This window comes from Rhinoraja longicauda, chromosome 25, assembly GCF_053455715.1.
Source record: "Rhinoraja longicauda isolate Sanriku21f chromosome 25, sRhiLon1.1, whole genome shotgun sequence".
Taxonomy (NCBI): Eukaryota; Metazoa; Chordata; class Chondrichthyes; order Rajiformes; family Arhynchobatidae; genus Rhinoraja; species Rhinoraja longicauda.
Window position 1 is genome coordinate 5,582,031 of NC_135977.1, and position 12,206 is coordinate 5,594,236.

At 47.0% G+C, this 12,206-nt stretch overlaps 1 protein-coding gene across 3 annotated transcripts in view; it reads right to left on the minus strand.

Moving 5' to 3' along the window:
* Positions 1-7,031: 7,031 nt before the first annotated feature.
* Positions 7,032-12,206, minus strand: part of acacb (acetyl-CoA carboxylase beta) — a 121,259-nt gene continuing 116,084 nt past the window's right edge. Inside the window, exons 52-53 of one of the 3 annotated variants that reach the window (XM_078421736.1) lie at positions 11,809-11,945; positions 7,032-11,122 (exon numbers count right to left, since the gene is read on the minus strand). In XM_078421736.1, coding sequence (XP_078277862.1) covers positions 10,996-11,122; positions 11,809-11,945 — 264 coding nt within the window. In that variant the 3' untranslated portion in view covers positions 7,032-10,995. Of the gene's footprint in view, positions 11,123-11,808; positions 11,946-12,206 lie in introns of those variants that run through there. The other 2 variants (XR_013548904.1, XR_013548903.1) reach the window with 2 other exon arrangements.

Genomic DNA, 12,206 nt, shown 5'->3' on the forward strand with positions numbered 1-12,206 from the left:
CACGACAATGCCCACGACACAATGCCCACGACACAATGACCATGACACAATGCCCACGACACAATGCCCACGACACAATGCCCACGACACAATGACCACGACACAATGCCCACGACACAATGCCCACGACAAGCTACGACAATGCCCACAACAATGCCCACAACAATGCCCGCGACAATGACCGCAACAATGCCCGCGACAATGACCACGACAAGCTACGACAATGTCCACGACAATGCCCACGACAATGCCCACGACAAGCTACGACAATGCCCACGGCAAGCTACGACAGGCAAGCTACGAAGGCAAGCTGCCGACAACCGGCGACCCCAGTCTTTGCGACCCAGGACGTCCACTACGACAGGGACTACGACAAGCTACGTCAACCCGTCAACTTAAACTCTCTCTTGAAACCATCAGAACCCAAACCAGAACTAAGGGCAGATACCTTCAATGGAACACAACTGCATTTGAGGATGATTAAGATAGATGTGTACAGAGGATAAGAGCTACTTACCACCAGATACATCACGGAAGCGGGACTAAAACCACCAATGAACGCACACTATTGGATCTCAAGTAATGGCTTGCCAATCAACAAACGATTATTAGTAGGTGCTAGGATTGCAAATAATTTCTTTGCTTTGTAAATGTCCGGTCAGAGTGATAGCTGTGCAGTGGAATATGTCGGTGCTCTTGTGATAGGCAGTATTACTGTTTGTATATTTGTTTTATTTATATTTATTGTTTTAAGGATAAGTCAGGATCTGCTTCATTCGAACAAAGCACTGTTTACAGGAATATTTCTTGAAATATGTCGTTTCCACTTGTTGGCTTCTTTAAAAAAATAATGGGGTTTTTTAAGGAATAGATGGAAAGATGTTAATTAGTCCTTGAAGAGTTTCTGCGGGTTTAGTTCAGAGATACAGCACGGAAACAGGCCCTTCGGCCCGCTAAGTCTACGCAGACTAGCGATCACCTGTACACCAGTGCTATCCTACACACACACACGAGGAACAATTTACAATGACACCAAGCCAATTAAGCCACAGACCTGCACGCCTTTGGAGTGCGGGAGGAAACCGGAGCACCCGGAGAAAACCCACGCAGGTCACGGGGAGAACGTACAAACTCTGTACTGACAAGCATCCGTAGTCGGGATGGAACCCGGGTCTCCGGCGCTGTGAGGCAGCAACTCTACCGCTGCGCCACCGTGCGGGCCTTTGGAAACTCTCTGTCCGCGTTAACTGCAACAAGTCTTTCTGACATTATATTCGGGACGATCCTATATTACGGGGGGGGCTCCCGACTGAAAGAATTAGCAAGTTGGAGACGTGGGGCTGTTGAAACGTCTCAAAATTATGAGAAAAGAACATTACCGAAGGGAGGCGCGGCGGGTAGTGCAGCTGCCGTGCGGCACCAGAGACCCGGGTTCAGGGATGTAACGCTGAGGCTCCGTAAGGCGCTCGATAAGGTCGGGCCGCATTTTGGAGTAGGGCGAGCAAATCCGGGCCCCGTATCTGAGGAAGGGTGTGCTGGATCTGGAGAGGGTCCAGAGGAGGTTCACAAGAACGATTCCAGGAATGAGTGGGTTAACCTATGATGAGTGTCTGACAGCACTGGGCATATCATATCATATCATATATATACAGCCGGAAACAGGCCTTTTCGGCCCACCGAGTCCGTGCCGCCCAGCGATCCCCGTACATTAACACTATCCTACACCCACTAGGGACAATTTTTTACATTTACCCAGCCAATTAACCTACATACCTGTACGTCTTTGGAGTGTGGGAGGAAACCGAAGATCTCGGAGAAAACCCACGCAGGTCACGGGGAGAACGTACAAACTCCTTACAGTGCAGCACCCGTAGTCAGGATCGAACCTGAGTCTCCGGCGCTGCATTCGCTGTAAAGCAGCAAGGGTTGAGGGGGGGGTGGGGACCTCATTGAAACTTACAGAATAATGAAAGGCGTGGATAGAGTGGATGTGGAGAGGATGTTTCCACTGGTGGGAGAGTCCAGGACCAGAGGTCACAGCCTCAGAATTAAAGGGCGCTCTTTTAGCAAGGAGGTGAGGAGGAACTTCTTTAGTCAGAGGGTGGTGAATCTGTGGAACTCATCGCCACCAGAGGGCTGTGGAGGCCAAGTCAGTGGATATTTTTAAGGCAGAGGTAGACAAATTCTTGATTAGAACCGGTGGGGAGAAGGCAGGAAAATGGGATTAGGAGGCAGAGATCAGCCATGATTGAAAGGCAGAGTGGACTCGATGGGCCGAATGGCCTAATTCTACTCCTGTAACTTGTGAACTTGTGTGAATCCTGACCTCGGGTGCTGCCTGTGTGGAGTTTGTACGTTCTCCATGTGACCGCGTGGGTTTCCTCCGGGTGCTCCGGTTTCCTCCCACATCCCAAAGACGTGCGGGTTTGCAGGTTTATTCTGCGGAATTGCCAGTGGTGTGTAGGGAGTGGATGTGAAAGTGGGAAAACGTGGAACTAGTGTGAACGGTTGATCGATGGTCGGCATGGACTCGGTGGGCCGAAGGGCCTGCTTCCAAGCTGTATCTCTAAAACCAAAACTAACATCAAGTGAGTTAGTGGTGCTCTCTGAAGAAGGGTCTCGGCACGAAACGTCACCCATTCCTTCTCTCCAGAGATGCTGCCTGACCCGCTGAGTTACTCCAGCTTTTTGTGTCTACCTTCAATTTGAACCAGCATCTGCAGTTATTTTCCAACAGACTAATCTAAATTGTGGTTTTAAGAGCAAATTTCCATTACCTGAAAAGCCATTACACCAGGTAGAGAAGGGGAGGGTGGGTCACCTGTGATATAAAAATTCAAGTGTTTAATAACATTATTCCACTCTCAGATAGACACAAAATGCTGGAGTAACTCAGCGGGACAGGCAGCATCTCTGGAGAGAAGGATTGGGTGACGTTTCGGGCCGAGACCCTTCTTCAGAGAGCACCACTAACTCACTGTCCTGCAGAGTTACTGCAGCATTTTGTGTCTATCCTGTTATTGATCGTCTCCAATGCCTAATTCGACCTGGAAGAATGCACGACTTCGAAGGATTTGCTAAAATTCTGACCATGGTTTCAGAGTTCCTTTGGGAAGGAAAGCACTTGAAATGAAGTAGGCTGGCAGCTATGAATTAGCAATTGCAAAGCTGACCAGATTCTTTGTAAAGTGTACTTGGACACGAGGCAGCAAGTGGAAACCACAGTTACAACGTTCATTAAAAAAAGTTATGACTTGATTGAGCACCAATCAGAAAATCCGGCATTAATCTGTGAGATTGTGGGATGAATATTTAAGATTTTTCCTCCTCATCTAACTTCCTATCAGATTGGATCTTTCAACTAGAATGTAATGAAATCTTTTATGTAAAATGTGTTAGGTCTATGAATAAATATTTAAGTTAGAATTGGTCACGTTGCATTTATTAAATCAGGGCCATGGTTTATTTATGTCCTTTTCTGAGAACTTTAACTGTGCACTTCCATCTCACCCAGCTGACATATTTTTTTCTGTGTCCTCACTGTTTGCATGAACTGTAATTCCTCTTTTCATCTTGTTTAGGATGGAGAGCAAGTCCACCTTTGCTCATTGCTGTTTTGCCCAATTTACCGATGTAATAATATTGACCTTTTGCAGAAAAGCGGCACGGTGGCGCAGCTGCCAGAGACCCCGGTTCGATCCTGACCCCGGGTGCACTCTGTGTGGAGTTTGCACGTCCTCCCTGGGTTTCCTCGCGTGGGTTTCCTCCTGCTGCTCCGGTCTCCTCCCACATCCCAAAGACGCGGTGCGGGTTTGGAGGTTAATTGAAATCTCAAAATCGCACTTAGCATGCAAGGAGTGGACGAGAAAGTAGGATAACATAGAGCCTGTGTTCACGGGTGGGTCATCGTGGGCTTGGTGGGCCGAGGGACTTGCTTCCATGCTCTCTCTTTAAACTAAAGTACCATGCGATGGTCCAACGCAAGATTACAATGGAGACAATGCCATATTTAGTGCTACAACCCTCCGAGCAAGTTTTGTAATTTAGTGTGAACTAGACCAAGTGGACCCGTTGGGCCCAAACCTCTCCTGCATTGGTACAGCACCCCCTCCTTCCCCCTCCCCTCTCCCCTCTCCCCCCTTCCTTCCTCCCCTCCCCCCACTCTCCTCCCCTCCCCCTCGCCCCTCCCTCGTCCCCCTCCCATTCCCCTCCCCCCACTCCATCCCCCTCAACCCCCCTTATCCTCCCCCCTCCCTTCACCCCCCCCCCTCCATCCCTCTCTCCCCGTCCCCCCCTAGGAGATAGATTTAAACTTTAAAATGTGAATAACTTAAAAAATATAACAATGAATCCCCTTCCATTAGCACTGTGAGTAAGGTGGGCTTAAAATTGTTGCGCCATCGTGTCCCGTTTTAGCTGTAGTTCAGGAACAAACAAACGAGAGTTTTAGTATATAGATGACAAAGCTTATGTTGTTGAGCCGCTGAGTTACTCCAGCATTTTGTGAATAAAGGTTTATGTTGTTCATGGTTTGCTTCTATCTTGGTGATAAATGAACAAGAGTAGTTTGACCACTGATGGCGTGTCACAGCACAGCCTGATCTTATTGGCATAGTGGTGTGGCTGGTAGAGCCGTTGCCTCACGGCCTCAGAGACCCGGGTTCCATCCTGACCTCGGGTGCTGTCTATGTGGAGTTTGCACGTTCTCCCCGTGACCGACCGCATGGGTTCCTTCCGGGCGCTCCGGCTTCCTCCCACATACCAAAGACGAGGTGGTATGTAGGTTAACTGGCCTTCTGTTAAAAAAAAATGATCCCATAATTTGTTGGGGAGTGGATGAGAAAGTGGGATAACGGAGTATATTTTGCTCTGTAAATTGCCCGAGTGCACCAGGGATGGTTGAGAAAATGGTTGGCGTGGACTCTGTGGCCTGTTTGCATATTGTATATTGAAAGGTACAACTTGAACAAGTTGTATACACTGGAATTTAGAAGGATGAGAGGGGATCTTATCGAAACCATATAAGATTATTAAGGGGTTGGACACGTTAGAGGCAGGAAACATGTTCCCAATGTTGGGGGAGTCCAGAACGAGGGGCCACAGTTTAAGAATAAGGGGTAGGCCATTTAGAACGGAGATGAGGAAAAACTTTTTCAGTCAGAGAGTTGTAAATCTGTGGAATTCTCTGCCTCAGAAGGCAGTGGAGGCCAATTCTCTGAATGCATTCAAGAGAGAGCTAGATAGAGCTCTTAAGGATAGCGGAGTCAGGGGGTATGGGGAGAAGGCAGGAACGGGGTACTGATGGAGAGCGATCAGCCATGATCACATTGAATGGTTGTGCTGGCTCGAAGGGCTGAATGGCCTCCTCCTGCACCTATTGTCTATTGACTAGGCTTGTATTCACTGGAGTTTAGAAGGATGAGAGGGGATCTTATAGAGACATATAAAATTATAAAAGGACTGGACAAGCTAGATGCAGGTAAATGTTCCCAATGTTGGGCGAGTCCAGAACCAGGGGCCACACACAGTCTTAGAATAAAGGGGAGGCCATTTAAAACTGATGTGAGAAGGAACTTTTTCACCCAGAGTTCAGAATTTGTGGAATTCTCTGCCACAGAGGGCAGTGGAGAGAGTTAGATAGAGCTCTAGGGGCTAGTGGAATCAGGCGATATGGGGAGAAGGCAGGCACGGGTTACTGATTGTGGACGATCAGCCATGATCACAATGAATGGCGGTGCTGGCTCGACGGGCCGAATGGCCTCCTCCTGCGCCCATTTTCTATTTTTCTATGTTTCTATGTAACACTTTTAAGGAAATATTTCTTCTTCAAAACAATTGTTTAGATTGTTTAAATTACATTGTATTCCAAGTTCTTTAGAAAACCTGAGGGCAAGATAAATGGTTTGCTTTACTGAGTTCAAATCAACAAGTCCGCCTTTAACAGCCAGAGTTTTTAATCAGAGAATTGAAAGCTTCAAGCACCATTGGGTGGTAGGAATCATAACTGGTTTAAACGAGTTGAGATTCCATTCTGGGCAAGAACATGGCATTGTTAAGAGTACTGACACAGTTGGGCAGCACGGTAGCGCAGCGGTAGAGTTGCTGCTTTACAGCGAATGCAGCGCCGGAGACTCAGGTTCGATCCTGACTACGGGTGCTGTACTGTAAGGAGTTTGTACGTTCTCCCCGTGACCTGCGTGGGTTTTCTCCGAGATCTTCGGTTTCCTCCCACACTCCAAAGACGTACAGGTATGTAGGTTAATTGGCTGGGTAAATGTAAAAATTGTCCCTAGTGGGTGTAGGATAGTGTTAGTGTGTGGGGATCGCTGGGCGGCACGGACTTGGTGGGCCGAAAAGGCCTGTTTCCGGCTGTATATATATGATATGATATGATATGATATGTTCCATCCAAGGCAACCGAGGCCGAGATTTCAGGCAGTTCCTTGACTCAACTTAATAATTTAAGAAAAGGAGACAGTATGAGATCACCGATCACTGTGCTTTGTCAGTTTTAGGACTTTAGAGCCGAAACGGCCCCTTCGGCCCACCGAGTCCACGCCGATCAGCAATCAGTCCGTACGCTAGCACTATCCTGCGCACTGGAGACAATTTATAATTTTACCGAAACCAATTAACCCACAAACCTGCACGTCTTTGGAGTGTGGGACGAAACCGGAGCACCCGGAGAAAACCCACGCAGGTCACGGGGAGAACGTACAAACTCCGTACAGACAGCACCAATAATCAGGATGGAACCCGGGTCTCTGACGCTGCGAGGCAGCAACTCTACCGCTGCCCACGGTAGTTATAATTTAAGTCTTCGGTTCAGGGTCATGCAAATCGCATGGTCTCCACGCCAAATGACCTTTGACCGTGGAGGAGACCACAGACAGGCCAACCTTAGCCTTGGATATCATTTCTTGCAACGATCATGGGATCTCATTCAGAAGTGAACATTCTTCACAAAGGCGACCTCAGGCTTACACGGTTGAATAACAACACTGCCTGACAACCAAGATTTCATAACCGTATGATATTTTATTCGAGAATCTCATTCACAAGATTGGAGCTGGTCAACCTTAATATACAAAATAGATGTGCACCGGTAGGCAACAGTATGCTTACACCGTTCATAATTCTGAAACAGGGATAATAATTCTTTCAACACTTAAATCTCTGGCAATAATAGTCAAACAAACTTCTCCATTTTTTTCCAAAAAACGAAATTAAAAGTTGTAATAGAGCTGCTCGATATCAAAACTATGTTTGGCTTCCACATTTTAACCTATTCTATGCAAAAGGTTTTCTGCAGCCCAATTTGTAGTGCAATTTTTTGTAAAAGTTTTACGTCAGTATATTTAATATACTTTAATTCTCCTTCTAAACTAAACTAGACTTCCCCTCTGACTTGCTCAGATGTTGACGTTACCTGCAACCAGGTTGGTGAACCCACCTGATCTCCCGGTTGCCAGACACTTTAATTCTCCTTCCCATTCCCACACTGACCTTTCTGTCCTCGGCCTCCTCCATTGTCAGAGTGAGGCTAAACGCAAATTGGAGGAACAGCATCTCATATTTCCCTTGGGCAGCTTACAGCCCAGTGGTATGAATATTGATTTCTCTCACTTCAGGTAGCCCCGGCATTCCCTCTCTCTCTCCATCCCTCCCCCACCCAAGTCGCACTGGCTTCTCATTTTCACCCACAAACAACTAACAATGGCCTGTTTCCTTAAAGCACACGGTATTGCGGGTTCAGTGTTGAGGTGGATAGAAAATTGGTTGGCGGACAGGAAGCAAAGAGTAGGAATAAACGGGTCCTTTTCGGAATGGCAGGCAGTGACTAGTGGGGGTACCGCAAGGCTCAGTGCTGGGACCCCAGTTATTTACAGTGTATATTAATGATTTGGACGAGGGAATTGAAGGCAACATCTCTAAGTTTGCGGATGACACGAAGCTGGGTGGCAGTGTTAGCTGCGAGGAGGATGCTAGGAGGCTGCAGAGTGACTTGGATAGATTAGGCGAGTGGGCAAATGCATGGCAGATGCAATATAATGTGGATAAATGTGAGGTTATCCACTTTGGTGGCAAGAACAGGAAAGCAGAGTATTACCTGAATGGTGACCGATTGGGAGAAGGGGAGATGCAACGTGACCTGGGTGTCATGGTGCACCAGTCATTGAAAGCAAGCATGCAGGTGCAGCAGGCAGTGAAGAAAGCGAATGGTATGTTGGCATTCATAGCAAGAGGATTTGAGTTTAGGAGCAGGGAGGTTCTGCTGCAGTTGTTCAGGGCCTTGGTGAGACCGCACCTGGAGTACTGTGTGCAGTTTTGGTCTCCTAACCTGAGGAAAGACGTTCTTGCCTTAGAGGGAGTACAGAGAAGGTTCACCAGATTGATCCCTGGGATGGCGGGACTTACATATGAGGAAAGACTAGATAGACGGGCTTGTACTCGCTGGAATTTAGAAAACTGAGGGGGGATCTTATAGAAACATATAAAATTCTTAAGGGGTTGGAGAGGCTAGATGCGGGAAGATTGTTCCCGATGTTGGGGGAGTCCAGAACCAGGGGTCACAGCTTAAGGATAAGGGGGAAGTCTTTTAGGACCGAGATGAGAAAACATTTCTTCACACAGAAAGTGGTGAGTCTGTGGAATTCTCTGCCACAGAAGGTAGTTGAGGCCAGTTCATTGGCTATATTTAAGAAGGAGTTAGATGTGGCCCTTTTTGCTAAAGGGATCAGGGGGTATGGAGAGAAGGCAGATACAGGCTACTGAGCTGAATGATCAGCCATGATCATATTGAATGGCGGTGCAGGCTCGAAGGGCCGAATGGCCTACTCCTGCACCTATTTTCTATGTCTATGTCTATGTTTCCTTTATCATCGTTACATTTATGCACGTCTTTCATTCATTGTTCTTTATCTCCCCACATCACCATCTATACCTCTCCTTTCCCTTATCCCTAACCAGTCTGAAGAAGGGTCTTGACATCAAACAGTCCCAGACCAGGTACGGTACAATTGGTTACAATGTTCCTGATTTGCTAAACACAATATTCCAATTTACTTTTAGTTTTGGAGATACAGAGTGCAAACAGGCCCTTCGGCCCACTGAGTCTGCACCGACCAGCGATCCCCGTACACCAACACTATCCTACACACACCTATTTACATTTACACCATGCCAATTAACCTACAAACCTGCACGTCTTTGAAGCGCGGGAGGAAACCAAAGATCTCGGAGAAAACCCACGCAGGTCATGGGGAGAACGCACAAACTCTGTACAGACAGCACCCATAGTTGGGATCGAACCCGGATCTCTGGCACTGCATGCGCTGTAAGGCAGCAACTCTACCGCTGTGACACCTAAGGATATTAGGGATAATAGTGATACTCCATCAAGGTTTCACTCGTTACCACACTCAGTTTCCTCGATCACCATCGAGATTACAATTTTAGAGTTTTAAACGCTACTCTAAATTGTACATGAGCCCAACAATATCAAGTTTGAGACTTCTTAAACTCACATCACGATGGCATAACAGCCAACATCAAATGCTCTGAATTCAGAACCGATTGTTATAAACATTACACCGGGCGGTACCATCTTGCATTCTTTCTCATTCAACCTGTTGATTTATAATACCAGCGATCCCCGCACACTAACACTATCCTACACACACTCGGGACAATTTGCACTAATACCAAGCTAATTAACCTGCAAAGCTGCACGTCCTTGGAGCGTGGGAGGAAACCGGTGATCCCGGTGAAAGCCCACTTGGGTCACGGGGAGAGCGTACAAACTCCGCACAGACAAGCACCCGTGGTCAGGATCGAACACGGGACTCTGGCGCTGCGAGGCAGCAACTCTACCGCTGCGCCACCCATGTAAGGAGACTTTTATTTGTAGTTACCCAGAAGAGCAGAGATTGCCTATAACCAGTGGTTAGATTTTTTTTTTAAACACCTGATAGACAGTTGCCAAGATCATATTCTTGCATATTCTTGCATTACAACTTTTTCAAACATTTAAAAATGTGACCATAATTTATCTGCCAAAATCAAGCATTGAAGTCAACACAATCGATATGAAGCTGATTTTTCCAACGTTTTTTCTTAGGTTTGCTTCTGTGGAATGCACAATCACAGACACAGATGGTGAAATGAAAATCAGAATAATACCTGCACTGAGTTCAGTGCTGAAAATAATGTCTCAGAAAATGTTTTTACAGTTATGTACATGGTTCAGCTTATACATATATTAGCAATAAAACACTTCCCGAAGATGAGTCTTGGTAGACCACACCTGGGTTTGTTTAAGTGCATTTAAGTTAAGGCCCGGATAGAGTGGATGTGGAGAGGATGTTTCCACTGGTGGGAGAGTCTAGGACCAGAGGTCACAGCCTCAGATTAAAAGGACGTTCCTTTAGGAAGGAGATGAGGAGGAATTTCTTTAGTCAGAGGGTGGTAAACCTGTGGAATTCATTGCCACAGAAGGCTGTGGAGGCCAAGTCGATTGATATTTTTTAAGGCAGAGATAGACAGATGAGTACGGGTATCAGGGGTTTAGGGGGAGAAGGCAGGAGAATGGGGTTGAGGGGGAGAGATAGATCAGCCATGATTGAATGACAGAGTAGACTTGATGGGCCGAATGGCCTAATTCTACTCCGATCACTAATGAACTCATGGACATATGCCCACTCACACGGTAGGTGACCAAGTATGCTAAACACCAAACTCTTTAATCAAAGTTAAATTACTTCTTCAGAGTACCGTGAGCTCTAAGGCTAAGTGGAATTGATTAAATACTGGATGATAAAGGATGGAAACCACTGGTGTTTATTCAAGGATCTCCAGCAGATGGCTGAGGTAAATGCCCAGGATTGCTGCCTCTAAGTGATTTTGCCCTCCCCACACTAGCTTATTGTACGTGCAGTGATGTGCTTGGCTCTCATTCAGTCTCCCTGATGTGAAATATCCAGTGGTCGATTGTGGTCAAGGGGCAACCGGGCCATCCATGGTCGTTAAGAGATGGCTGATCTGTGTTCGTTGAGCTGGTGTGATTTGTTGAGCCATGTGGATAATGCAGTCCATCGCCACCTCCGGGTTTGCTTGAACCAAGCTGAAAATAGCAGGGAATGGAGAATAAAAAGAGATTGCAGATTAAGCCACAACAATTAAAGAGTTCAATTTCTATCTTGTGCAGGAAGACATTGCAGATGCTGGCTGACACCGAAGATAGACACAAAATGCTGGAGTAACTCAACGGGTCAGGCAGCATCTCTGGACAACAAAGATAGGTGACGTTTCAGGTCGAAACCCTTCTTCAGACTGCAGAAGTGTCCTTGAATAATGCATACACACACACACACACACACACAAAATCGCACACGCACACATAAAAACACAGGTAGACACAAAATGCTGGAGTAACTCAGCGGGTCAGGCAGCATCTGTGGAGAGAAGGATTGGGTGACGTTTCGGGTTGAGACCCTTCTTCAGACTGATGTCAGGGGAGGGGGGGGAACAATGATAGGATGTAGTCGGAGACAAAAACACACATGCGCACACCTACACGCACACTTACACTTACACATGCGTTCACACGCACACACACACGCACACACACTCACACAAGCACAGGGACACAGGCGTACACACACACACACGTGCAAAACACCCAGACACAAGCACACACTTACACACACTCAAACACACATGCACACGCACTCACACTTACACACTTGCTCTGTGAACAATGCTCTCTGCCAACGTTGAGCTCTGCTGGTCCCACGTAAGCACACCTACCTGCGAATGTGTTTCAGTGCATAATCCCGCTTGAGATATTTGATGTTCTCTCGTATTACGGAGCGGGAATCGTCCTCGCTATTGAGGTGCTTCTCCAGCCAGGCCACCACGTGCTGGTTATTGTCCCACAGGTAAGCCTGCACATTACAAGACCACCCGATACGTCAGCGTTAACAACCCTCGCGAGACACGCCATCACAAAACTGACCGCATGAAACCACTTCATCCCAGGGTGGAGCTTTAAGATTAGAGTGGCAAAGGGGTAGACTGTCACTGCCTATTCTCGCAGGGTGGAAACGTCAAATACTACAGGCCACAGCTTTAAGGTGAGGGGAAACATTCAAAGGAGATGTTTAGTTTAGCTTAAGCTCACTCAGTTATTATGGTAGTGTCAATCG